The sequence below is a fragment of the Sapajus apella genome, unplaced genomic scaffold (assembly GCF_009761245.1).
Source record: "Sapajus apella isolate SASKATOON/1434 unplaced genomic scaffold, GSC_monkey_1.0 scaffold161, whole genome shotgun sequence".
Classification (NCBI taxonomy): Eukaryota; Metazoa; Chordata; class Mammalia; order Primates; family Cebidae; genus Sapajus; species Sapajus apella.
In genome coordinates this window covers 2,205,599-2,232,721 of record NW_022437101.1, presented here as the reverse complement: position 1 = coordinate 2,232,721, position 27,123 = coordinate 2,205,599, and the positions used below count along the sequence as shown (strand labels likewise).

The window sequence follows — 27,123 nt, the reverse complement described above, 5'->3', positions numbered from 1 at the left end:
GATAAAACTGGAGTGTTCTTTCTAAGGTTTTTTAAATTGCATACTTAATATGCCTGTGATCTGACCTTTTACTGTACAGGAGAAGTGTATAAGCTGTTGCTACGATATTACAATGAAGAATGCAGAAACTGTTCCACCCCTGGACCAGACATCAAGCTTTATCCATTCATATACCATGCCACGGAGTCCTGTGCAGATACAACTGACCAGTCAGGGCAAAGGACAGGGACCTGAGGAGCCGAGCGAATAGCATCTCCTCCCACCTCCCACCAGAGATGTCCTGTTTGAGCTGTCAGGTGTAATATATGAATTGATTTAAGTTAATATAAATGTGTATATAATCCACATTTGTAGTCAAGGTCGCAATCTCTTCCACATGTATGCAGTTGTCAGTTGGTACATCTAGGCCCCCTCCATCCTGACCCATGTGGACTTAGATATGTTTTGTTTCTGTTTTCTTCTAGTTCAGTCTTCATTCTTTGATTTGTATTTCTTTTGTCCATCAGATCTCTTGTGAAATCCCATGAAAGGTTGTGCTCATTCTGTCAGGTCTCCTTTTTCCTGCCCATATATTATACCAATTGCTTCTGCAGCCTGCAGATGCCAGTGATGGCCAGGAACCAAGTTGAAATCCAGGAATCTCTTTAACTGATTTTGCTTAAAATCTCCCTATGAGCCTTCCACTCAACTCTTACTATGCTTGCATTAAGTTTTTAAAATCTGAAAATTAAGAATTAGGGTTTTTTTCATATATGCTGCATAATGCAAACCTCCTAGGTTAAAATAGTTTTTTTATTTAAGATAAATAATTTCCAGAAATTGCCCTTTTGAGACATCACCTTCATAACGGTTTGTCTGTCTTCCTCTGATCAGTTTTTATCGATACCATTTTTGGAAACTGAGATGAAAGGAAATGTGGAACAAAAGAGGGTTTTCCCGACGTGGTATAAAGAAAACAGATTCAAAAGGATTGAAGAGTTTTGTTTTTTTTTTTTTAATTTCTTGGTACTTTTTTTCTTTTTAAATTAGAGCTAATGTTTGTTTTGCGGTGCTTGAGGCATATTCATATAACCAAAGTTTGGGAACTGGGAGCTTCATGCTGATTTGTACATATTGAAGTTTCTCTGGTATTCAAAGGTTATATAGTGAATGGATTTTCAGTAATAAATCATTTTGTCAGAAACTCCTATATCATCTATATTTTATATATGTATATATAAACATGCTCTTGAAGTGTGTCTATATGTGAGCACATAAAATCTAAATAAAATTGGACTGGTGGGAAATGATTAGGTTTAGGCATTATCTGGGTTCTGTTTAACGTCCTTTGTCACAATTTTTTCCATTTTTAAATCTGGCAACAAACATAAACACTAATGTCTTTCAGAGGTTAAAGTGAAAACCAAAGCCAATCAATCCTGTGTTAACCAAGAGTAGGGTTTCATCACAGAAGCACTTACTACTCAGATTTCCAAAACAATCCTAAACCACCCTGTTGGTTTGGCTGATGGCCATATCTGTTTTTGTTTATGTAGAGATTAAGAGGATAGTGAATTTTGGCACCTGAAAGAAGCCATTTGTCACTGAAGTTTTTTACCACAATAACAAAGATTTTTAATCATCTCTCAAATTTGGAAGAATATGTCTTTAGTTCTGTTGATAATAAAATCTCCTCTTTCCTTTTCAGCTCATGCTATGCTTTGGTTGCAGGTTTCTTGATTGTTTCATGTCCTTACTTTTTCTAGCCCCCCACTCTTGCCCTCCTGCACAGCCCAAGACTAAGTGACCAGTTCTTTAAAATGTTTCAGGAACAGTGTAGGTTGGTTCTTGTGGTAGAGAAATCATTAATCCAAGTAAGAAGTCACCCGGCCGGGTACTCCAGAACACAGAAGCTAAGACTCAGTGCCTGCTGTTGCACAGGCTTAGTGGCGTGGCAGTCTTAACTGCCTCTTGCTGTGGGGAGATTTCCAAGAATAAAACCTGACTTCCGTTTTTATTTGTCCCATTATATTATGGTATTGGGACAGCTTAATCACATGGAACATAAAGAAAACTAATGTTCATTTTTTGAGGAAGGAGGAAAGTGAGGAAGGCACAATTACTTTGTCCCTAACAGCCCTCTGCAAAACAAATCAGAGCAACCATCTACTTAACATTTGTATCTATTCTGAGATATTTAACAGCACTTTTTAATTCTCTTTCATCTAGGGCTTCTTGTTGTAGTTCCTGTTGTTTATTCCTTCTTTCTTTAACATACCAAGGCATGAAAGAATATTTTTTGTTTAAAATACTTAGGTTTTTAATAACACCCATTTCATTTTCATTTTCCATCTATCTAGCTCACTCCAGTGTATAATCACAGTTTAAGGCAGCAATGTGCAGTCATGGAAAGGGCATGAGATTTTAAATCAGCCAAGCAGGGCTCACATGCCAGCCACATACCTAGCTAGTATGTCAACCTTGCCCACATCAACCACACACCTAGCTAGAAACTTGTCTAAATCAAGCGAATTTCTGGGTCAGCTAGAAAATGGGCTAATAGCACCTACTGGGAAATGAAATAATATAAAACACTGAACATAAGCTCCAACACAGATAGTGCTCAGTAAATGTCAGCTCTTCTAGTTGACCAGGAAACATTTATGAAGTACCTGCTGTATGTTAGCTACTATACTGGTTGCTATGCATATTTTAGCCCTTGTCTTTCCCACCCCTCCCCAACCCCAGTGAGCTAACAGATGCCCAGAGGTTAAGGAATGTGCAGTAGTCCCCCATTATCCATACTTTCAGTTACTTGAGGTCAGCCATGGTCTGAAAATATTAAATGGAAAATTCCAAAAATAAATAATTCCTAAATTCTAAATTGCACATCATTCTGAGTAGTGTGATGAAATCTCACACCATCCACCCAGGATGTGAGTCATCCCTTTGTCCAGCATAGCCACACTGTATGCACCATCCTCCCATTCATCATTTAGTAGCCCTCTTGGTTATCAGATTGACTGGGTATTACAGTGCTTATGTTCAAGTGGCCTTTATTTTACTTACTCATGGCCCCTACGTGCAAGAGTAGTGATGCTGGCAATTCAGATATGTCAAAGAGAAGCCATAAAGTACTTTCTTTAAGTGAAGAGGTTAAAGTGCTTGACTTAATAGGTAAAGAAAAAAAAATTATATGCTGAGGTTGCTAAGATGTATAGTAAGAATGAATCTTTTATCTGTGAAATCGTGAAGAAGGAAAAAAATTCCTGCTAGTTTTGCTATTGCACCTCAAACTGCAAAAGTTAGTGCAACAGTGCATGATAAATGCTTAGTAAATGATGGAAAAGGCATTGAAGACAGGAAACAGTGTGTTCTGATTGACAGCACATGGGTTTAGAGTTAGCCACAGGTTTAGGCATTTGCTGGGGGCCTTGGAATGTATCTTCCACAGATAAGGGGGCTACAATAGTACCATCCCAACCTCCAGGAGTTCGTTATGAAAGGGGTCTATTCCGCCATACCCACAGGCAATCTGATAGACCAAAAGTCCTGACACCCTTGTTCTCTCCCAAGGTCCTGGTGTAGTTTTTTCGTCATCGTGAGTGACTGGTTATCAGTGGGGAACATTCAGTCATCTCTGAGCGAATTGTCTCTATTCTGAGAGAATTGTCTCTTGCTGGATAAAATGACATTTTTTAGGGCAGCATATCTAAACTGATATTCAACAAGGGGATTGAAAGGAGATATAACTAAGTTCTATGACTGCTATGCCAGATAATTTCTCTCTGGTATATATTGCTCTGGAAACCAAATATTGACTAAGCTATCCCATTCCAAAAGTATATTGGAGCAAAAAATTAGTTAGGTTGCATTCTTGAAAACCTCAACAGGAAAAGAGGCAGCTATGCAGATTTCACCTGTTTTCTTTGTCTTCTCCAATCCATGTGTTTGCATGTCTGTGGCTTTGTTGTGATGCAGGGAAGACCTGACTGGTGTATCTGCTATATCTTTATTACAGATAAGTAAAGAGGAAGGGGGCTCATACTTCCCTTTCTCAAGCCATGGATATGCCCCAGCCTTTGTCAGGAGGAAAAGGCAAGTCTGGCCATTGCTGGAATGTGAGCTCCAAAAAATACACACACACACACACACACATTTTTTTTTTCTTTTGAGATGGAATCTTGTGTCATCACCCAGGCTGGAATGCAGTGGTGCCATTTCATCTCACTGCAGCCTCCAGTTCCCGGGTTCAAGCAATTCTCCTGCCTCAGCCACGCGAGTAGCTGGGATTACAGGCATGCGCCACCATGTCCGGCTAATTTTTGTATTTTTAATAGAGACGGAGTTTCACCATGTTGGCCAGGCTGGTCTCAAACTCCTGACCTCGTGATTCTCTCAGCTCAGCTTCCCAAAGTGCTGGGATTATAGGTGTGAGCCACCATGGCCTGTTGAGCTCAGAATATTGACCCTGTCTTTTTTGGGAGGAAGACAGCACCAGCATGATACTTCCTAGAACAAACTGCAGAGATCCACTGACCCACTGCTGTTTTCTGTTCCAGTGGCAGAGTGCCTTTAGTCCCTTTGCTCCGATCCCATATGGAGCTACTGAACCCTCAGGTGGAAGAGTTCCCAAACAAGGCAACCGAAATTGTGTCTAATAACTGGTTTTATTTCTTCTGATTATTTCTTTTAAATTTAAGGATAATGTATCATGATGATTTTGAACTTGGAAATGAGGAGAGAGCTGTGCTAATGTTTGTGCAATTTTCATAAATAAGAAAATAAGCTATGGCTATATTTTCTTATATTTCTTACATAGCTATTTCTCATATAGCAATAGCTATAGATAAATCGTGATTATTGTAAGATTCTGTAATATTACTTACAGTGGGGTAGTCAGGAAATTTTTTTTAAGGAGCATTTCAGACATACACAAAAATAAAATAGAGTAATAAACCTCCATATACCTATCACCCATCTTCAGTATTTATCCGTTCATGGCTAATCTCACTTCTGCCTATATTTCTACTCATTTACCCATGCCAAATTATTATGAAGTTCATCTCAGACATTATATTTTATCTGTAAATTAGTATGTCTTAAAAGACCACAGCATCATCACACCCACACATCAAGAAAGAAAATGAAGAAATTTTTATTCCCTTGTCACCACTTCTTTTCTCAAGTAATTATGCCACTTTTCCTGTGAGGTTTCATATGCATGCTCCTGTTTAACACATTGAGAGGGTGTCTAAGCTATGTGATGGGAGTTTTTGCATGTAGATTTGTCATCCCGTGTTAGATGTGAGGCTTGTAGAGATGGTCACTGGCATGAAGAACTTGCCAAAGATGAAGAGAATTCTGGCTGCGTTAGTTTTTCTTCCCTACCAGCTTACTGGAGTCATGTTGTTTCTTGGTGTTTGCTCTCTCTTTCTAATTTTCATGTTCCCTCAAGAATGCTCACATCCTGGACAGGGAAGATGTCCCGAAGGTCCTGAGGACCATAACCTCAGCATTCACATATTCCTAGACACCCTGAGTGCCTTCTCTGAGCCAGTCACTAAACTCCACGCAGGGGATACACACATAAACGCCTGGTCCTCTGCACTGAGCTCTAAAATGAGGCAAAGAGTGAGGCTAAGCGATTTAAAACCTGTAAGTAGCATTTTCTTTTTACCACTCTGCTCCAGTCCAACCTAGAGGAACCGGTGGAATTTGTATGCTGTCAATTTGGAAGCCTGAATAAAATCCTGCACTGTGTCAATTCATCACAGTGTTGAGCTCCCCTACACAACTTCCTTTGTGGAGAGTTGTGTAAACAAATGATCTCACTCCTAACATAAATGTAAGATGGGCCAGCTAAATGCCCTTTGCTGACTTAATTTAAACCTAAGAGCCAGTCCCTGCCATACTCATTTCATTGGGGCCTGGGCTCTAGGAAAGTGGCACTAGAGGTTACAAAGTTATTTTCTAGTGAAATGTTACATTTCCCTGTAGTGAGTCTATACCAGTCAGGCAAAAGGTGAAGTATGTTTTATTGTAGCTAGAATTACATTACTTTAGTCCAAACAGTACAATTTCATCCATAAAAGACAAAATCAGCTTAACAAGTGAACTTTATTTGGTATCAAAGTATTTTAAAATATGGGGACCATGGGGATAAATTAAGAGAGGAGGTCCTTGGTGGTAAAAGGTGGAGACCATCATTGTGGAATCTTGCATTTTCTAGTAAGATTTGTAACAGTCCTACAAACTTGGACATAAATTTTTAATATTTGGCAAGGAACATTCACTGTATAATTGTTAATAGCATCAAAAATACAACCGTTATCAATAAATACTTGATCTGTCCATGAAGACATATTTATCGTTATCTAAACCTCACATTATTTCAGCGTATTTATTCCACATATACCGATAGACATGTTTTCACATTGTAGCATCTCTCAAATCGAAATACTTCTAAAAATTGGTAGTATGTCGGCCAGGCATGTTGGCTCACGCCAGCACTTTAGGAGGCTGAGGCGGGTGGATCACCTGAGGCCAGGAGTTTGAGACTAGCCTGGCCAACATGCTGAAACCCCCTCTCTACTAAAAATACAAAAACTAGCTGGGCATGGTGGCAGGTGCCTGGAATACCAGCTACACGGGAGGCTGAGGCTGGAGAATTGCTTGAACCCAGGAGGCGGAGGTTAAAGTGAGCCGAGATTGTGCCATTGCACTCCAGCCTGTATGACAAGAGCGAAACTTCATCTAAAAAAAAAAAGGTTGTATGTCCCAATTTCCCGATATTTTTCCTACTGGTGCATAAAATTAAGATACATTTTACAATCTCTGGCATCTTATATTTGACAAAGCATGGTAATTTGAGTGACACCTATATGCCAGTCACTTTAAAGCTTTGGAGTTTATAATTGTGACCAAGATAGATGGAATCCCTGTTAATGAGTTTATATTCCAGCAGGGAACATAAACAATAGCTATAGATAAGTCGTGATTATTAAGATTCTGTAATATCACTTAGGGTGGAGTTGTCAGGACATTTTTTTAAAGAGCATTTCAAACATACAAAAATAAAACAGCGTAATATACCCATCACCCATCTTCAGTAATCGTTCATGGCTAATCTCACTTCCACCTATATTCCTACCCATTAGCCCATGCCAAATTATGAAGTTCATCCCGGACATTATATTTTATCGGTAAATTAGTATGTCTTAAAAAGGTGACCACAGCATCATCACATGCACACATCAAAATAATCGGGAAAGGAATTCTGATTCCAAAAAATGGAGTAAACATATTTTTCTCCTTCTAAGCTCATTTAAAAAGCACTGAACATTATATATAAGACAAACAAGAACACCTTTCTACCTTTCAAAGAAAGGTAGAAAAAAGAAGGCAGATTGGCTAAAAAGAAGGCAGATGTTGGGAATCAAGGAATAATATAGTGGTGAGTTCCCTGGATTTTTTTTACTGTCTTGTATATCCCATACTTACTACCGGTTACTGGAGAACCCAACAACCTGGAAAGGCTGCATACACACAAAGGCTCAAGAGGAGCCTGTTCTCTGTAGCTAAAGGACCAGGAAAGTGCAACCAAAAAAGTCTTGAAAGCGGAGAGCAGTGACACATTGTCTGTAAGACAAACACAAAAAAGGAAAACTAAGAGAATTGCCAGCAGACCTGCCCTAATACAATGGCTAAAGGAAGTTTTTTTAACGGCCCAAAGATCTTTAAAAACAAAAAACACCTATTATGGCATGAATTAGTAGAGAATAGGTTCTGGCAGTTCAGGCTTCTTCCAATTGGTTCTCAGAAAGTGCGCTTCTCTTTGTTAAGATACCTTTCTCTTTGGCTTCCTTCTTTTTCTGATCATTTTCCTTCCCATATCTCAGGAAGCGATCTCAGCCCTTAGAGTCCTTACTACACTCAATATGCACATTAATCTCTTGACAAGAGTATTACCCGTAATTGGTTTGTTTACAACAATGCCAGGAGCATGGTGAGCAACACTGTAGACTCCCAGTTTTGCCATGGTATCATTTGCAGGGCATTCCTTTTTGAACAGTTTTCATTCCCCTGATGTCTACAGTATGACCTTTCTTGTTAGATTCGTGTGTGTGTGGCCAAAGGAACAATTGCATGTTATAAAAGACCCAGAGAACATACCACAGGTGCCTCTCCTCTTTCGTTTTATGTTTGTCATTTTGGTGAGCTATTGGAAAATGGTGATTCTGGCTGAAATGCTACAGAAGTTCTTGAAACAGAAAGGAAACCATAAAAGAAGGAATCCTGGAAAATCAGGGAGGAAGAATAGAAAAAGTAAAAATATGGGTAAATACAATACACTTCTCTAGGTTTCTAAATTATTTTTATTTAGGCAGAATTATAATTCTGTCTATTGGGTTTGTACTGTAAGTAGAGAAAATAATTGTTATAAATATGAGAAAGAAAAGGGGCATAGAAGTAAGGTTTCAGTTAACACAGACAGATAAAATGTTGATGCCAGCAGACTGGAAAGCTGTACATAATACAATGTAGCAGCTAGAGCAAACATTAGAAAGGCTATGAAAAGCAATATACTAAAAAACACTATAGATAAACCAAAATGGAATTCTTAAAAAAAAAAAAAAAAATTTGGTGAGCCCATAGGATGAAAAAAAGAGAGAGCAACCAGAAAGAAAATGGCAGAAAAACCAAAAGCTGGTTCTTTGAGAAGATCAGTTGAATCAATAAGCCTCTAACTAGACTAAGAAAAAAGTGAAGAAACAAAATTACGAATGAAAAATGGCCAGAGACGGTGGCTCATGCCTGTAATCCCAGCACTTTGGGAGGCCGAGGTGGGCAGATCACAAAGTCAGGAGATCAGAGACCAAGACCATCCTGGCCAACATGGTGAAACCCCATCTCTACTTAAAATACAAAAATTAGCTGGCCATGGTTACACATGCCTGTAATCCCAACTACTCAGGATGCTGAGGCAGGAAAATCAGTTGAACCTGGGAGGCAGAGGTTGCAGTGAGCCAAGATCACGCCACTGCACTCTAGCCTGATGACAGAGTGAGACTCCGTCTCAAAAAAAATAATAAAGAATGAAAGAGGGCATCACTATGTATCCCATGACATTAAAAGGATAATGAAAGAATATTATGAACAGCTATGTTCACAAATTTAATAAGCTGAAGTAATGGACCAATTCCTTGAAAAACGCATCTGCTTTAACTCACACAAGAAGAAATACAGAATATATTTTATGACTAGACTATGATTAGACATATGAGTCTTAAAGATAAGAATCAATAATTAATGACTTTCCAAATAGAAAGCATTTGACACAGCTTTCTGGTGAATCCTACCAACCATTTAAAAAAGAATTTATACCAATTCTTCATGTCTTTCAGAAGATAAAAGCAGAGAGAATCCTTCTTAACCTAGTCTCTGAGGTCAGCATTACCCTAATACCAAAACCAAAGACATTACAAGAAAGGAAACTACAGGCTAATATTTCTTATGAGCATAGATGTAAAAATCCCATACAGATTATTAACAAATGGAATCCAGAAATGTAGTAAGATAATTATACATACAACCAAATGGGATTTATCCTGTGTATGTAAGTCTGGTTCAACATTCAAAATCAATTAATCCATTGCATCAACAGGCTAAATTAGAAGAAAAATAACATGATCACATACAGAAAAAGCATTTGACAAAATCCAACACACATTCATGATAAAAAAAAAAAAAAAAAAAAAAAAACTCTTGGCAAACTAGGAATAGAAAGAAAGCTTTGAATGTTATGAAGATATCTTTGTGGGGGCAGGGAAGAAAAAAAGAGAGAAAACTTCAACTTGAAAAAGAACAGTTTAAAAAGCCTACAGCTAACATCATACTTAATGGTGAGAAACATGAAGCTCTCCTGCTAAGATCAGGAATGAGGCAAGGATATCCCATATCACCACTGTTTTTTAACATCATACTCAAAATCCTAGCTAATGCAATACAACAATAAAAGGAAATACTTCATTCATAGATGACGTAGAATTAACAGATAAGAAACTGATAAACAATTGCAGCAGGGTTGCAGGATACGATGGTTTTTGGTCTTGTTTTGTTTTATTTGAAACAGAGTCTTACTCTGTTACCCAGGCTGGAGTGCAGTGGCGCAATCTCAGCTCACTGCAACCTCCATCTTAGGGGCTCAAGGGATCTTCCCACTTCAGCCTCCCAGGTAGCTGGGACTACAGGCGTGCACCACTACACCTGGTTAATTTTTTGTATTTTTAGTAGAGACAGGGTTTTACCATGTTGACCAGGCTGGCCTCAAGTAACCTACCTGCCTTGGCCTCCTAAAGTGCTGGGATTACAGGTGTGAGCCACCACACCTCACCAGATACAATATAATGTACAAAAGTCTATTGCTTTTCTATACACAACAATTAACATGGAATTTGAAATTCAAAACACATGACCATTTGCATTATCCCCTGCCAAAATGAAATACTTAGGCATAAATTAACAAAATTTGTATAAGATGTATGAAAATTACAGAACTCTAATAAAAGATACCAAAGAAGAACTAAAGACATTGAGAGATAGTCCATGTTCATGGATAAGAAGACTCCATTTTCCAGCTTAATCTATAGATTCAACACACTCCCAATTAAAATCTCAGCAAGTTGAAATTGCTTATCAGCTTATGGAGATTTGGGGCTGAGATGATGGGGTTTTCTAAATATACAATCATGTCATCTGCAAACAGGGACAATTGAATGTCCTCTCTTCCTATTTGAATACCCTTTATTTATTTCTCTTGCCTGATGGCCCTAGCCAGAACTTCTAATAAATACTATGTTGAATAGGAGTGGTGAGAGAGGACATCCTTGTCTTGTGCCAATTTTCAAAGGGAATGTTTCCAGCTTTTGCCCATTCAGTATAATATTGGCTGTAGATTTGTCATAAATAGCTCTTATTATTTTGGGATATGATCCATTGATACCTAGTTTATTGACAGTTTATAATATAAAGGGCTATTGAATTTTGTCAAAAGCCTTCTCTGCATCTGTTGAGATAATCATGTGGTTTTTGTCTTTGGTTCTGTTTATGTGGTGGATTACGTTTATAGGTTTGCAAATGTTGAACCTGCCTTGCATCCCTGGGATGAAGCCAACTTGATCTTGATAGATACGCTTTTGATGTGCTCTTGGATTCAGTTTGCCAGTATTTTATTGAAGATTTTTGCATCAATGTTCATCATGGATATTGGCCTGAAAGTCTCAGGATACAAAATCAACGTGCAAAAATTGCAAGCATTCCTATACACCAAAATAGACAAACAGAGAGCCAAATCATGAGTGAACTCCCATTCACAATTGCTACAAAGAGAATAAAATACCTAGGAATACAACTAACAAGGGATGTGAAGGACCTCTTCTAGGAGAACTACAAATAACTGCTCAAGGAAATGAGGACACAAACAGATGGAAAAACATTCCATACTCATGGTTAGGAAAAATCAATATTGTGAAAATGGCCATACTACCCAAAGCAATTTATAGATTCAGTGCTATCCCCATCAAGCTACCAATGGCTTTCTTCACAGAATTGGGAAAAAACCACCTTAAACTTCATATGGAACCAAAAAAGAGCCCATATAGCCAAGACAATCCTAAGCAAAAAAAATAAAACTGGAGGCATCACACTACCTGACTTCAAACTATATTACAAGGCTACTCTAATCAAAACAGCATGGTACTAGTACCAAAACAGAGATATAGACCAATGGAACAGAATATAGGCCTCAGAAGGAACACCACACAACTACAACCATCAGATTTTTGACAAACCTGACAAAAATAAGCAATGGGGAAAGGATTCCCTATTTAATAAATGGTATTGGGAAAACTGGCTAGCCATATGCAGAAAGTTGAAACAGGATCCCTTCCTTACACCTTATACAAAAATTAACTCTAGATGGATTAAAGATTTAAACATAAGGCCTAACACCATAATAACTCTAGAAGAAAACCTAGGCAATACCATCCAGCACATAGGCATGGGCAAGGACTTCATGACTAAAACACCAAAAGCAACAAGAGCTTCTGCACAGCAAAAGAAACTATCAATAGAGTGAACCAGCAAACAACAGAATGGGCAAAAATTTTTGCAATCTACCCATCAGACAAAGGGCTAATATCCAGAATCGATGGAGAACTTAAACAAATTTACAAGAAAAAAACAGTATCATCAAAAAGTGGGCAGAGGATATGAACAGACACTTTTCAAAAGAAGACATTTATGCAGCCAACAAACACATGTAAAAAAGCTCATTATCACTGGTGATTAGAGAAATGCAAATCAAAACCACATTGAGATACCATCTCATGCCAGTTAGAATGGCAATCATTAAAAAATCAGGAGGCAACAGATACTGGAGAGGATGTGCAGAAACAGGAATGCTTTTATGCTGTTGGTGCAAGTGAAAATTAGTTCAACCATTGTGGAAGACAATGTGATGATTCCTCAAGGCCTAGAAATAGAAATTCCATTTGACCCAGAAATCCCATTACTGGGCATATATCCAAAGGATTATAAATCATCCTATTACAAAGATGCATGCACACATATGTTTGTTGTGGCACTGTTCACAATAGCAAAGACTTGGAACCAACCTAAATGCCTATCAATGATAGACTAGATAAAGAAAATGTGGCACATATACACCACAGAATACTATGCAGCCATAAAAAAGGATGAGTTCATGTCCTTTGCAGGGACATGGATGAAACTGGAAATCATCATTCTCAGCAAACTGATACCAAGAACAGAAAACCAAACACCACATGTTCTCACTCATAAGTGGGTGTTGAACAATGGGAACACATGGACACAAGGAGGGGAACATCACACACTGGGGCCTGGAGAGTGGGGGGCTAGGGGAGGAATAGCAGGGGGTGGGGGATTGGGGAGGAATAGCATTAGAAGAAATACCTAATGTAGATGATGGGGCAATGGATGCAGCAAACCATTACCATGACATGTGTATACCTATGTAACAAACCTGCACGATCTGCATATGTACCCCAGAACTTAAAGTGTAATAAAAAAAATCTCAGCGAGTTATTTTATAGATATTGATAAACTAAGTCTAAACTTTACATGGAGAGGTAAAAGACCCAGAATAGCCAACTCAATATTGAAGGAGAACAAAGTTGGAAGACTGACACTACATGACATCAAAACTTACTAAATAACAGGCTCTAAAATGACGGTAAATAAAGCTACAGTTATTCATACTGGCAAAAATAAATAGACCAATGGAATAGAATAGAGGCCCAGAAATAGGCCCATATAAGTACAGTCAACTCATATTTTGACAAAGGAGGAAAGGCCATAGAGTGAAGCAAAGACAGTCTTTTCAACAAATGATTCTGGAGTGACTAGATATCCCATGTTAAAAAAATAAATCTAGATATAGACCTTACACCCATCACAAAAATTAACTGAAAATGGATCATAGACCTAGATGTACAATGCAAAACTATAAAACTCCTAGGAGATAACATAGGAGAAAACCTGGATGACTTTTTAGATGCACCACCAAAGGCACACTACATAAAGGAAACAATTGTTAAACTGGACTTCATTAAAATTCCAAACTTCTGCTCTCCAAGAGACACAATTAAGGGAATGAAAAGCCAAGTCATAGGCTGAGAGGAAATATTTGCAAAAGATAGATCTAATAATGAACTGTTCTCCAAAATATACAAAGGACTCAAAGCTTAACAATAAGAGAACACCTAATTAAAAATGAACAAAAGACTGAACAACCATCTCACCAAAAATGATACATAAATCACAAGTAAACATATGAAAAGATAACTCAACAATAACGTGTCATTAGGAAACTGCAAATTAAAACAACGAGATGGCTGGGTGCAGTGGCTCACACCTTTAATCCCAACACTTTGGGAGGCCGAGGCGGGCAGATCACCTGAAGTTAGGAGTTCGAGACCAGCTTGACCAACATGGAGAGACCCCGTCTCTACTAAAAATACACCACCGGGTGTGGTGGCACATACCTGTCTGTAATCCCAGCTACTCGGGAGGCTGAGGCAGGAAAATCGCCTGAATCCAGTAGGCGGAGGTTGTGGTGGGCTGAGATCATGCCATTGCATTCCATCCTGGGCTACAGAGCAAGAAATGACTCATAAATAAATAAAACAACGAGGTGCCACTACATACCTATTAGAATTGCCAAAATTGAAAGCACTGACAACACTAAATGCGTGTGGAGTAACAAAAACTCCTTTATTGGTGGTAGGAATGCAAAATTTTATAGCCACTTTGGAAAACAGCTTGACACTTTCTTACAAAACTAAACATACTCTAACCATATGATGCAGAACTCACATTCTTTAGTAGTTATCCAAATGAATTGAAAACTTCACACAAAAACCTGTACACAGATATTTACAGCAGTTTTATTAATCATTTCCAAAATTTGGAAGCAACCAAGATGTTCTTCAGTAGGTGAATGGATAAAGAAACTATGGTACATCCTGGCCGGGCATGGTGGCTCACACCTGTAATCCCAGCACTTTGGGAGGTGGAAGTGGGCAGATCACCCTAGGTGGAGAGTTTGGGACCAGCCTGAACAACAAGGAGAAACCCCATCTCTACTAAAAATACAAAATTAGCCAGGTGTGGTGGTGCCTGCCTGTAATCCCAGCTACTCAGGAGGCTGAGACGGGAGAATCGCTTGAACCCGGGAGGCAGAGGTTGCGGTGAGCTTCACCACTGCACTCCAGCCTGGGTGACAAGAGTGAGACTCCATCTCAAAAACAAGCAAACAAACAAACAAAAAACTATGGTACATCCAAACAATGGAATAGTATTCAGGACTAAAAAAAAGCGAGCTATCAAGCCATGAAAAGACATGAAGGAAGTTTAAATGAATATAACTAAGTGATGCCTCGAAAAGTTACATACTGTATAGTTCAGTTATATGACAGAGTGGAAGAGATAAAATTATGAACAGAGTAAAATATCGCTGGCTGCCAGTGCCTGGGAGGAGGGAGGGATAAATAGGTGGAGCACAGATTTTTAGGGCAGTGAAACTCCTCTATGATACTACAATGGTGGGGATACATGTCACTATATTTATAAAAACCCATAGAATGCACAACACCAAAAGTAAACCCAAATGTAAACTATGAACTTTGGGTGATGATGTATAAATATGGGTTCATTGGTTGTTTAAAAAAAAAAGTACCAATGCACTACGGGATGTTGATAGGCTGCATATGTACAGAAACCAGATATATGGAAACTAATTTCTGCTCAGTTTTGCTGTAAACCTAAAACTACTATAAAATGTGAAATTTATTAATTCAAAAAGTGGCAGGCTCTAAGCCCTAATACATTAATAGTTACATGAACTCTAAGGACATTAAATATATAAAAGACAGATTGGCAGAGTTTATAAAAACAGATGCAATTATGTGAACTATATGGTGTCTAACAAACTTACTTCTAGTATAGTAATATGGGTAGATTCAAAGTGAATGAGTGGAATAAAATACACACCTTGCAAACATTAATCAAAAGGAAACAGCAATGGCTATCTAGTATGAAGTAAAGCAGACTTGGAGCAAAAAGATTATCAGAGAATGAGATATATTACATGATTAAAGGGTCAGTCCACTAAGAAGACAACGATTCTAAATGTTTATGCACAAAATAACAGAGTTGTAAAATATGTGCAGCAAAAGCCAACAGAAATAAAAGATGAAATAGACTCATCTACAATTATAATTGGTGATTTTAACACCCCTCTCTCAACAATTGATAGAACAACTTGATGGAAAATCAGCAAAAGTACAGAGGAACACAACACCACTGTAAATCAACAGGGTCTAAATGACGGTTATGGAACAGTCTATCCCAAAACAACGGAATGCACATCCTTTTCAACTGCCCATGGGACATATGCCAAGATAGACTATATCCTGGGCCATGAAACAGATTTTTAAAAATTGAAATCATGGGCCGGGCACGATGGCTCATGCCTGTAAATCCCAGCACTTCGGGAGGCTGAGGTGGGTGGATCACGAGGTCAGGAGTTCGAGACCAGCCTGACCAACATGGTGAAACCCCGTCTCTACTAAAAATAAAAATAATAATAATTTTAAAAATTAGCCAGGTTGGTGGCATGCATCTGCAATCCCAGCTACTCAGGTGGCTGAGGCAGGAGAATTGCTTGAACCTGGGGGGCAGAGATTGCAGTGAGCCGAGATGGAGCCACTGCACTCCAGCCTGGGTGACATCTTAAAAAAAAAGAAAAAAACAAAATGAAAAATCATATAAATGTGTTCTCTGGCACAGCTGATCAACTAGAAATCAATAACAGAAAGATAAAAGAAAAATCTTCAAAGACTTGGAAACCAAACAACACACTTTTAAATAATAAATGCATCAAAGAGGAAGTCTCGAGAAATTTCTGAAACATATGTGAACTGAGAAAATGAAAACATAAAGTGTGTGGGATGCAGTTAAAGCAGTATTGAATGGAAAGTTACAGTAGTAATGGGAAAGTATATATAGTAGTTATACAGTAGTAGTATCTCAAATCAATAACCTCAGCTCCCACCTCAAGAAACTAGTGAAAAGAGAAAAAGATGCCTGAAGTGAGAATTCAACAAAATAAAGAGCAGAAATCATTGAAAGTGAAAAAAATCAAGAGAGACTCAATGAAACAAAAAGCAAGTTCTTTGAAATAATCAACAAAATCTAAAACCTATCACAAGACTGAAAGAAAAAATAAGACTCAAATTACTAATATCAGGAATAAAACAAGAGCTATTATAACAAACCTTCCAAATCTCAAAAAGAAAACAAAGGAATGCTCAAGCAACTCTACACATATTTTTTACAACTTAGATGAAATGGACCAAAAACTCCAAAAGTAAAAATTACTACTACTGATTGAATACATTTGCCCTAAAAATCCTCTGTGCTCTGTTTATTCTTCCCTCCCCCCAAGCACTGGCAATCATTGGTATTTTATCTTCATAATTTTGTCTCTTCCAGTTGGAGTTATATAGTGAGTTATATAGTGTGTTAGAGTGTAAGCCTTTCAGACTACTTTTTTTCTTTTTCTTTCATTTTTTTTTTTTTTTGAAACAATCTCACTCTGTTGCCCAGGTTAGAGTGCAGTGGCGCCATCTTGGCTCACTGCAACATCTGCCTCCTGGGTTCAAATAATTCTCCTGCCTCAGTCTCCCAAGTAGCTGGGACTGCAAGCATGCACCACCACCCCCAGTTAATTTTTGTATTTTTAGTAGAGATGGGGTTTCACCATGCTGGCCAGGCTGGTCTTGAACTCCTGACCTCAAGTAATCTGCTCACCTCAGTCTCCCAAAGTGCTGGGATTACAGGCATGAGTCACCGCCCCTGGGCCCAGACTGGCTTCTTTCATGCAGTTAAATTCATTTAAATTTCCTCCATGTCTTTTCATGGCTTGATAGCTCACTTCTTATTAGTACTGAATAATAATCCATTGTTTGATATAACACAGTTTCTTTATCCATTCACCTACTGAAGAATATCTTGGTTGCTTCCACATTTTGGCAATGACTAATAAGGCTGCTATCAACATCTATGTGCAGGTTTTTGTGTGAACAAAAGTTTTCAATTCATTTGGATAAATACTAAGGCATATAAGTGCTAGATCATATGGTAAGAGTATGGTTAATTTTGTAAATTTATCATTTGAATAGCCATATAGTGCTAGTAAGGAAATTGAATTTCTAATTTTACAACTCACAATAAGCAATCTTCAGGCCCAGTCTGTTTCACTGGAGAATTCTAGCAAATGTTTAAGGAATAATTAATACCATGTCTATGCAATCTCTCGGAAAATAGAACAGGAGAGAAAGCTTCCCAGTTCCTTTTAATGCCTTGATACCAAAACCAGATGAAGTAAATAAGCTACAGACCAATGTCTTGTGTGAATATAGATGCAAAACTGCTTTAAAATATCTTAGTAAATAGCAAAATAGAATTCAGCAATAAAGTGGGATTTATCCCAGGTATGCAAGGTTAATTCAATATTTGTTTTTGTGTTTTGGGGGTTTTCTTGAGACAGGGTCTCACCCTGTCATTCAGGCTGGAGTGCAGTGGTGCTACCACAAGTCATTGATCCTTTTACCTCAGCCTCCCAAGTAGCTGGGACTACAAGCTTGCACTCTCATGCCTAGCTAACTTTTTAAAGTTTTGTAGAGACAAGATCTTGCTATGTTGCTAGGGCTGGTCTTGAACTCCTGGGCTCAAGTGATCCTCCCACTCAGCCTCCCACAGTGCTAGATTACAGGTGTGAGCCACTGTGCCAAGGTTCAATATTTGAAAATGTAATCTATCACATCAAGAAGCCATATGGTCAATCAATACATGTAGAACAAAGCATCTGACAAAATTCCAGATTCATTCATGTTAATAGGCTCTCAGCAACCTAGGAATGAGGAGGAACTTCCTCATCTTGATTTTTTAAAAAGAAGCTATAAAAATCTATAGCTAACATAATACTCAATGTTTAAAAGTTAATATTTCTCACATTTAAGTTCAAGAACAGGGCAAAGCTGTCTCTTCTCACCACTGCTTCCCCACATTCTACTAGAAATCCTAGCCAATGCAATTGGATAATAAAAGAAAATTTTAAAAAGTCATATAGACTGGGAAGGAAGAAATAAAACAGCTTTTATTCCCAGTGGCATGATTATCTAGAAAATCCTAAAGATATGACAAAGAAAACAAACTAACAAACTATTATACTAAGGTTTCAGGTTACAAGTTTAGTATACAAAAGTTAATTGCCTTGCTGTATGCTAGCAATGACCAATTATAATTTGAAATTTAAAACAATACCATTTACATTAGCACTAAAAAATGACATACTTATGTATAAAGCTCACAAAATATGTACAAGATCTATATGAAGAAAACTACCAAATTCAGATGAAAGAAATAAAAAATACCTAAATAAATGGAGAGCTATCCCATGTTCATGGATTGGAAGACTCAATATTATTACCAAGGCTCAACCCTGATCAGTGGATTCAACATAATCTCAATCAAAATCCAGCAAGTTATTTTTGTATGTTGACAAAGTGGTTCTAAAGTTCATATGGAACAATAAGACTCAAAACAGACAACACAATACTGAAAAAGAACATCAGTAGACTGATATGACCAGATTTCAAGTCTTCCTATATAATTACAATAAGCAAGACAGTGTGGGATTGGTAAAAGAATACAAATAGATCAATGGAACAAAATAGTGCAAAGATAGACCCAATGTACTCACTAATTTTTGACAAAGGAATGAATGCAATTTTATGTAGAAATGATAGTATGTGTGTGTGTTTGTTTTTTCAGGTTTGTTTGTTTGTTTTTTGAGGCAGAGTCTCACTCTGTTGCCTGGGCTGGAGTGCTGTGGCATCATCTAAGCTCACTGCAGCCTCCACCTCCTAGGTTCAATGATTCTCCTACTTCAGCTTCCTGAGTAACTGGGATTACAGGCACCCACCACTATGCCCAGCTAATTTTTGTATTTTTAATAGAGATAAGATTTCACCATATTGGCTAGGCTGGTCTTGAACTCTTGATCTCAGGTGATTCACCCACTTTGGCCTCTCAAAGTACTGGGATTACAGGCATGAGCCACTGTGCCTGGCTGAAATGATAGTGTTTTTAACTAACATCATGTGCAGAAAGAATCTAGACACTGCCCTTATACCTTTGCAAAAATTAACCTAAAAATGGATCATGGATCTAAATATAAAACACAATACTCTAAAATTTCTTAAAGATACTAAAGGCCAAAATCTAGGTGACCTCGATTTGATGATGAGTTTGTACATATAACATCAAAAGCACAAATCATGCAAAAATAAATAAATAAATAAAAACGGACAATACCAGTCGTGGTGGCTCATACCTGTAATTGCAGTATTTTGGGAGGCAGAGGCAGGCAGATCACTTGCACTTGGGAGACCAGCCTGGGCAACATGGTGAAATCCCTTCTCTACAGAAAATAGAAAAACAGATGGGTGTGGTGGCACGTGCCTATAGTCCCAGCTACTCTGATAAAGCATATGTATCCAGCTGGTACGGTGGCTCACACCTGTAATCCTAGCACTTTGGGAGGTCGAGGTGTGTGGATTGCCTGAATTCAGGAGTTCAAGGCCAGCCTGGACAACATCCAAAACCCTGTTTCTACTAACTTACAAAAGCTTAGCTGGGCATGGTGGCATGCACCTGTAGTCCCAGCTACTTGGCAGGCTGAGGCAGGAGAATTGCTTGAGCCCAGGAGGCAGAGGTTGCAGTGAGTGGAGACTGAGCCACTGCATTCCAGCCTGGGTGACAGAGTAAGACTCTCTCTCTCCAAAAAAAAGGAAGTATCTAAAGTGTACAAAAAAACCTCTTGAAACTTAATAATAAGAAAACAACCCTACTAAATAGTAGGCAGAGGCCAGGTGTGGTGGCTTACACCTGTAATCCCAGCACTTTGGGAGCCGAAGATCATGAGGTCAGGAGTTTGAAACCAGCCTGACCAACATGGTGAAACCCATCTCTACTTAAAAATACAAAAATTAGCTGGGCGTGGTGGCATGCGCCTATAATCCCAGCTACTCAGGAGGGTGAGGCAGGAGAATTGCTTGAATATCGGAGGTGGAGGTTGCAGTGAGCCGAGATCATGCCATTGCACTCCAGCCTGGGTGACAGAGCAAGACTCTGACTCAAAAAAAAAAAAGAAAAAAAAAAAGTAGGCAGAAGATCTGAACAGACACCTCACCAAAGAAGATATACTGATGGCAAATAAGCATATGAAAACATGCCCAACATCCTAGGTTACTAGTGTACCGCAAATTAAAACAACAAAGAAATACCACTATACAGCTGTTAGAATAGCTAAAACTTCAAACATTGACAGTACTAAATGCTGGTCCGGAGGTGGAGGTACAGGAACTCTCATTTATTGCTAGTGGGAATGCAAAACGTACAGCCACTTTTGAAGACAACTTCTTACAAATGTAAACATAGTCTTACCATATGAACTAGCAGCCAACCTCCCAAGTGAATTGAAAATCTATCCACAGAATAGCCTCACATGAATGTTTACAGCAGCTTTATTTCTCATTGATGAAATATAGAAAGAACAAAGATGTTCTTCAGTAGGTGAGTGCACTGTGAACCATTCCATGCAGACTATGGAATATTCAGTGCTAAACAGAAATGAGCTGTCAAAACACTAGAAAACATGGAAGAACCTTAAATGCATATTGCCAAGTGAAAGAAGCTGGTCTGAAAAGGCTACATACTGTATCATTCAAATTATATGACCTCTGGATAAGGTAAAACTGAGAGATAGTAAAAATATCAGTGGTTTCCAGGGGTTTAAGGTGAGGAGAGAAGTGAAGGAAAGGGTGAAAAATGGAGCACAGGATTTTTAGGACGATGAGACTATTCTCTATGATACTGTAATGGTGGATACATGACATATGCATTTGTCAAAACCCATAGAATTGTACAACACAAAGTGTGAACTCTCATGTAAAAAATGGACTTGAATTAATAATAATGTATCAATACAGCCCCAGCAATTACAAATATATCACATCAAGGAAAGATGTTAAAATAGGGGAAACTGGGCTGGCATGTGGTGACTCATGCCTGTAATCACAGTGATTTGGGAGGCTGAGGTGGGAGGATCCCTTGAGGCCTGGATTTTGAGACCAGCCTGGGCAACACAGTAAAACGCCATCTCTGCAAAAATATTTTTAAAATAAGTAAAAAATTAGCAGGGCATGATGGCATGGATTGTTTGAGCCCAGGAGTTGGAGGTTACAGTGAGCCATGGAGCGCCGCTGCACTGTAGCCTAAATGGAAGTGCAAGACTTTATCTCTTTCTCTCTCTCTAAAAAAAACTAAGCCTAAATTCAACACACATTTGCACCATATATTGAGGTTTTAGAGTTTACCAGGCCTTAGGGCTGTGAAAGGGCTCAGAAAATTCTGCTTTGAAGCAGTAAAATGGAGTAAATTCTAAACCAATACCCAAAAAATCCCAACTATATCCTGGACATAATATACCTAATATACCTTTATGGCTTTTTGGAGGTGAGGTGGGAAACAGAGTCTCACCCTGTTACCCAGGCTGGAGTGCAGTGGCTCAATCTCGGCTCACATCAACTTCTGCCTCCCAGGTTCCAGCGATTCTCCTGTCTTAGCCTCCCAGGTAGCTGGGATTACGGTGGGTGCCATCACGCCCAGCTAATTTTTATATTTTTAGTAGAGACAGTGTTTCACCATGTTAACCAGGCTGGTCCCGAACTCCTGACCTCAAATGATCTGCTCACCTTGGCCTCCCAAAGTGCTGGGATTACAAGCATGAGCCACCATGCCCAGGCCTTTAGGGCTTTCTTGTTCTTGAAAACTCTCACCTCCCTGATTTTAAGATCTACTTTTAGTCCCTGCTATTCTGCATCTTAACTCTGATTTCCTTTGTACTGATTTTGCTTGACATATATTGTGGTTTCCTGAGGCTACCTTTTGATTCATGTATTTATCAGGCCTAAAAATTATTTTCAAATATTGTGTCTCCTCTATTTTCTCTCCTCTTTCCTGGGACTCTGATTGTACCTATTTTAGATTTCACTCTGCTCTCCATTTCAATTATCTTAATTATTTTTCATTTAAAATGTGTTTCCATTTGATTCATAGCTCGGGAAAATGTCTGGGGAGTGTATCAGCCAGCTGCCCTGGGGATGGGGACAGAAGTTCATGGAATCCCTGGGGCGAGAGGGCTGCAGCAGTGCCCCTCATGTCGCTGAATTTGGGGGGCCCCTAATCATACTTGAGAGTGAATTTTCCCAGGAAGTACTGCCTGAACCCAGCCCGTGGAAGTGGGTGATGTGGAAGCCATCTTTTCCATGACTTTCACCTCCTGCTTTATGAAGTGGTTCTTCTGGAAGCCACAGAGTCTGTGCAGATCCAACAGAGGCAGCTCCAGTGTCTTCTCTAGGACAAGGGAGATCCAAGGGCATCCAAGGTACGACCTGACTCATCTTGAGATAGCTTCTGCATCCTCCAAGAAGGCACTGACACCACACTGGTTTTTTCATGGAGACACTTGGTGCCCTTGGGTTTCTTCTGTCTTGACAAGTCACAGGAAAGGCACATGCCCACTAGGGACACATTGTAGTCAAAATAGTAACACAGAGAAATTTACATGCTGGAGGTCCACAAATGCAGGTTGGTCAAGTAGGAGGTAAGGGCCTTGGCCTCAACAGAATAATTATGAAGGATATGGAGCTTTTGTTGGAGACAAGACGCTGACCACAAAATATGGCATTAGCTGGTCTTGGAGGCAGGGGGCTAGCTAAGAGGTGACGTGGAGACTGAGGTTTGACAGGAGGTTAGAGGATAGTCAATGTAATACCTATCCAAATCCCAGCTGAGTTTTTTTTCTTTTGAGATGGAGTCTCACTCTGTCACTCAGGCTGGAGTGCAGTGGCTGGATCTTGGCTCACTGCAACCTCCACCTCCCAGGTTCAAGCAGTTCTCCCTGCCTCAACCTCTTGAGTAGCTGGAATTACAAGTGCCCGCCACCATGCCTGGCTAATTTTTGTATTTTTAGTAGAGACTGGGTTTCACCATGTTGACCAGGCTGATCTCGAACTCCTGAACTTTTGGCCTTCCAAAGTACTGGGATTACAGGTGTGAGCCACTCCCAGCCCCAGCTGACTTCTTTATACAAATCGATGAACATATTCTAAAATTCACATGAAATTTCAAGTGAGCCAGAAGAGTCAAAACAATCCTGAAAATAAAGAATAAAGTGATCAGGCATGGTGGCCATAATTCCAGCACTTTGGGAGGCCAAGGCGGATGGATCACCTGAAGTCAGGAGTTCGAGACCAGCTGCAGTTTATAACCAAACTTCTCTATATTACCCTCAAAGAACCCTGAGCCCTAGGCCTGCACTGTGAGATGCGGCCCCCGAGTTCTGCAGCCTCGAGGAAGACCTGCCCTATCTGGACATGGTGATTGCAGAGAAGCTGAGGATGTACCCACCACCTTTCGGGTTCACACCAGAGGCGGCTCAGGACTGCGAGGTGCTGGGGCAGCACATCCCCGCAGGCGCCGCGCTGGAGATGGCCGTGGGTGCCCTGCACCATGACCCAGAGCACTGGCCAAGCCCTGAGACCTTTGACCCTGAAAGGTTTACGGCTGAGGCCCGGCAGCAGCACCGGCCCTTCACGTACTTGCCCTTTGGGGCCGGTCCACGCAGCTGCCTTGGGGTGCGGCTCGGGCTGCTGGAAATCAAGCTGACACTGCTCCACGTGCTGCACAAGTTCCGTTTCCAAGCCTGCCCTGAGACCCAGGTACCGCTGCAGCTAGAACCAAATCTGCTCTAGGTCCAAAAAATGGTGTCTATATCAAGATTGTACCCCGCTGACACAGAAGACCAGCCTGACCAATATGTTGAAACCCTGTCTCTACTAAAAATGCAAAAATTAGCCGGGGGTGGTGGCGAGCACCTGTAATCCCAGCTTCTCGGGAGGCTGAGACAGGAGAATTGCTTGTACCAGTGAGGCAGAGGTTGCAGTGAGTCAAGATTGTGCCACTGCACTCCAGCCTAGGCAACATTGTAATACTCCGTCTCAAAAAAAAAAAAAAAAAAAAAGAAAGAAAGAAAAGAAGAATAGACTCACATTTATCTATTGAAAAACTTGCTGGCACCAGGAGGGACATATGGATTAATGGGAGAGGTTAAAAATCTGAAAATAAATGCATGATTATGCAAGGATGCTAACACCATCCAATGCGGAAAAATAGTCTTTTCAACAATGGTGATGGATCAGCTAGTCAAAATAGTAACACAGAGAAATTTAGGTGCTGGAGGTCTACATACAAAAGAGTTGAGTTGGAACCTTATCTCATACCACCTGCAAACAATAGCTCAAAACGGATCAAAGACCTAAAAGTGAGAGCAGAAGCTATAAAACTCATAGAAGAAAACAGAAGTAAATCTTGACGGCCTTTTAGTTCCTCAAAAAATTAAATATTGAATTAATTTTTTTTGAGACAGAGTTTTACTCTATCGCCTAGGCTAGACTGCAATGGCTCCATTTTGGCCCACTGTATCCTGTGCCTCCCAGGTTCAAGTGGTTCTCCTTCCTTAGCCTCCCAAGTAGCTGGGATTGCAGGCATGGGTCACCATGTCCCCTTAATTTTGTATTCTTAGTAGAGATGGGGTTTCACCATGTTGGCCAGGCTGGTCTTAAACTCCTGACCTCGGGTGATCGCCCACCTCAGACTCCCAAAGTGCTGGGATTACAGGTGTGAGCCGTGGCATCCGGACTGAATTAATTTTTTAATTAATTGGATTCAGCCATCTCACTTGTGAGTATAGCCACAAAATAATTGAAAGCAGGGACTCAAACAGATATTTGTACACAATGTTCATAGCAGCATTATTTATGATAGCCAAAAGGTGGAAGCAACCCAAATATCCATCAGTAGATGAATACATAAACAAAATGTGATATATGCATACAATGGACTATTATGTAGCTTTAAAAAGGGAGGAAATTCTGACATATGCTACAACATGGATAAATTATGAAGGCATTATTTGAAGACATTTTGAAGTAGAATATAAGCCAGATAAAAAATGGACAAATATTATATGATTCCACTTATATGAGGTACCTACAGTAGTCAAATGCATAGAGACCAAAGGTAGAACACTGGTTACCAGAGACTAGGTGGAGGGTGAGGGGAATACAGGGAGTTATTGTTCAATGGGTACAGAGTTTCAGTTTGGGAAGATGAAAAAGTTCCTGGAAATGGATGGTGGTGATGGTTGCACAAAACAATGTGAATGCATTTAATGCCACTGAACCTAACTCAAAAATGTTAAAAATGGGAAATATATATATACTATGTATATATATATAATATATATATATGTGGTTGTATACATTTTATCACAATAAAAAATAAAATTTAAAAAACTTTGTGACCTTAAATGTGGCAAAAGAGTTTCAGATATGGCATCTAGCGTACAAACAGCAGAAGAAAAAATAGATAATTGACTTAAGATTTAAAACTTTTATGTTTCAAAGGACTCCATCACAAAAGTGAAGAGATGATTCACATAATGGGAGAAAGCTTTTGCAAATCATATATCTAATATGGGCCTTGTATCTAGATTACATAAATAATTCTTACAATGCAACAACAAAAAGAATAGTAACTCAATAAAAAATGGGCAAAGAATCCGAATAGCCATTTCTCCAAAGAAGATACACAAATGACAAACAGCACATGGAACAGTGCTCAAAATCATTAGTCATCAGGAAAATGCACATCAAGACCACAATTAGATGCCACTTCACACCCACTAGGATGGTTAGAATCAAAAAGTCAGATCACAACAGTTACAGGTGAGAATGTGGAGAAATGGGAACCCTCAAACACTGCTAGAGGGAACATAAAAATAGGCCAGCCACTCTGGAAAACAGTCTGGCAGTTACCCCGAAGAAATTTACCACGTGACCCAGCAATTCTACTCTAGCTACATAGACAATAGAAAGAAAAACCCATATCCACACAGAAACTTGGGCATGAATGTCTATGAGAGCATTATTCACAACAGCTGAAAGATAGAAACAACCCAAATGTATCAGCAGGTGAATGAGGCAATAAAATGTGAGATATTTATACAATAAAATGTTATTCTGCCATAAAGAGGAATGAAGTTTTGATATATGATATTGCACAAATGAACCTTGAAAATATGATAAATGAAAGAAGCTAAAATTAGCAGGGCATGGTGGCACTCATCTGTAGTCTCTGCTACTTGGGAGGCTGAGGTGGGAAGATTGCTTGAGCCAGGGAGGTTGAGCTGCAGTGAGCCAAGATCGCTTCACTACACTCCAACCTGGGCGATAGAGCAAGATCCTGTCTAAAAAAAAAAAAAATTCAAATACAGAAGACCACATCTTGTGTGATTCCACATGGGAAAGTTCAGAATTGGCAAATCCATAGAGATGGAAAGTAGAATTGTTG

At 39.3% G+C, this 27,123-nt stretch overlaps 1 protein-coding gene across 5 annotated transcripts in view; it reads left to right on the top strand.

The window, feature by feature from the left end:
• PARG (poly(ADP-ribose) glycohydrolase) overlaps positions 1 to 2,868 on the top strand; it is a 116,180-nt gene extending 113,312 nt beyond the window's left edge. For 3 of the 5 annotated variants that reach the window (XM_032266855.1, XM_032266856.1, XM_032266858.1), the window contains one exon: positions 80 to 2,868. In XM_032266855.1, coding sequence (XP_032122746.1) covers positions 80 to 234 — 155 coding nt within the window. In that variant the 3' untranslated portion in view covers positions 235 to 2,868. The remainder of the gene's footprint in view (positions 1 to 79) is intronic. The other 2 variants (XM_032266854.1, XM_032266857.1) reach the window with 2 other exon arrangements.
• Positions 2,869 to 27,123: the final 24,255 nt, after the last annotated feature.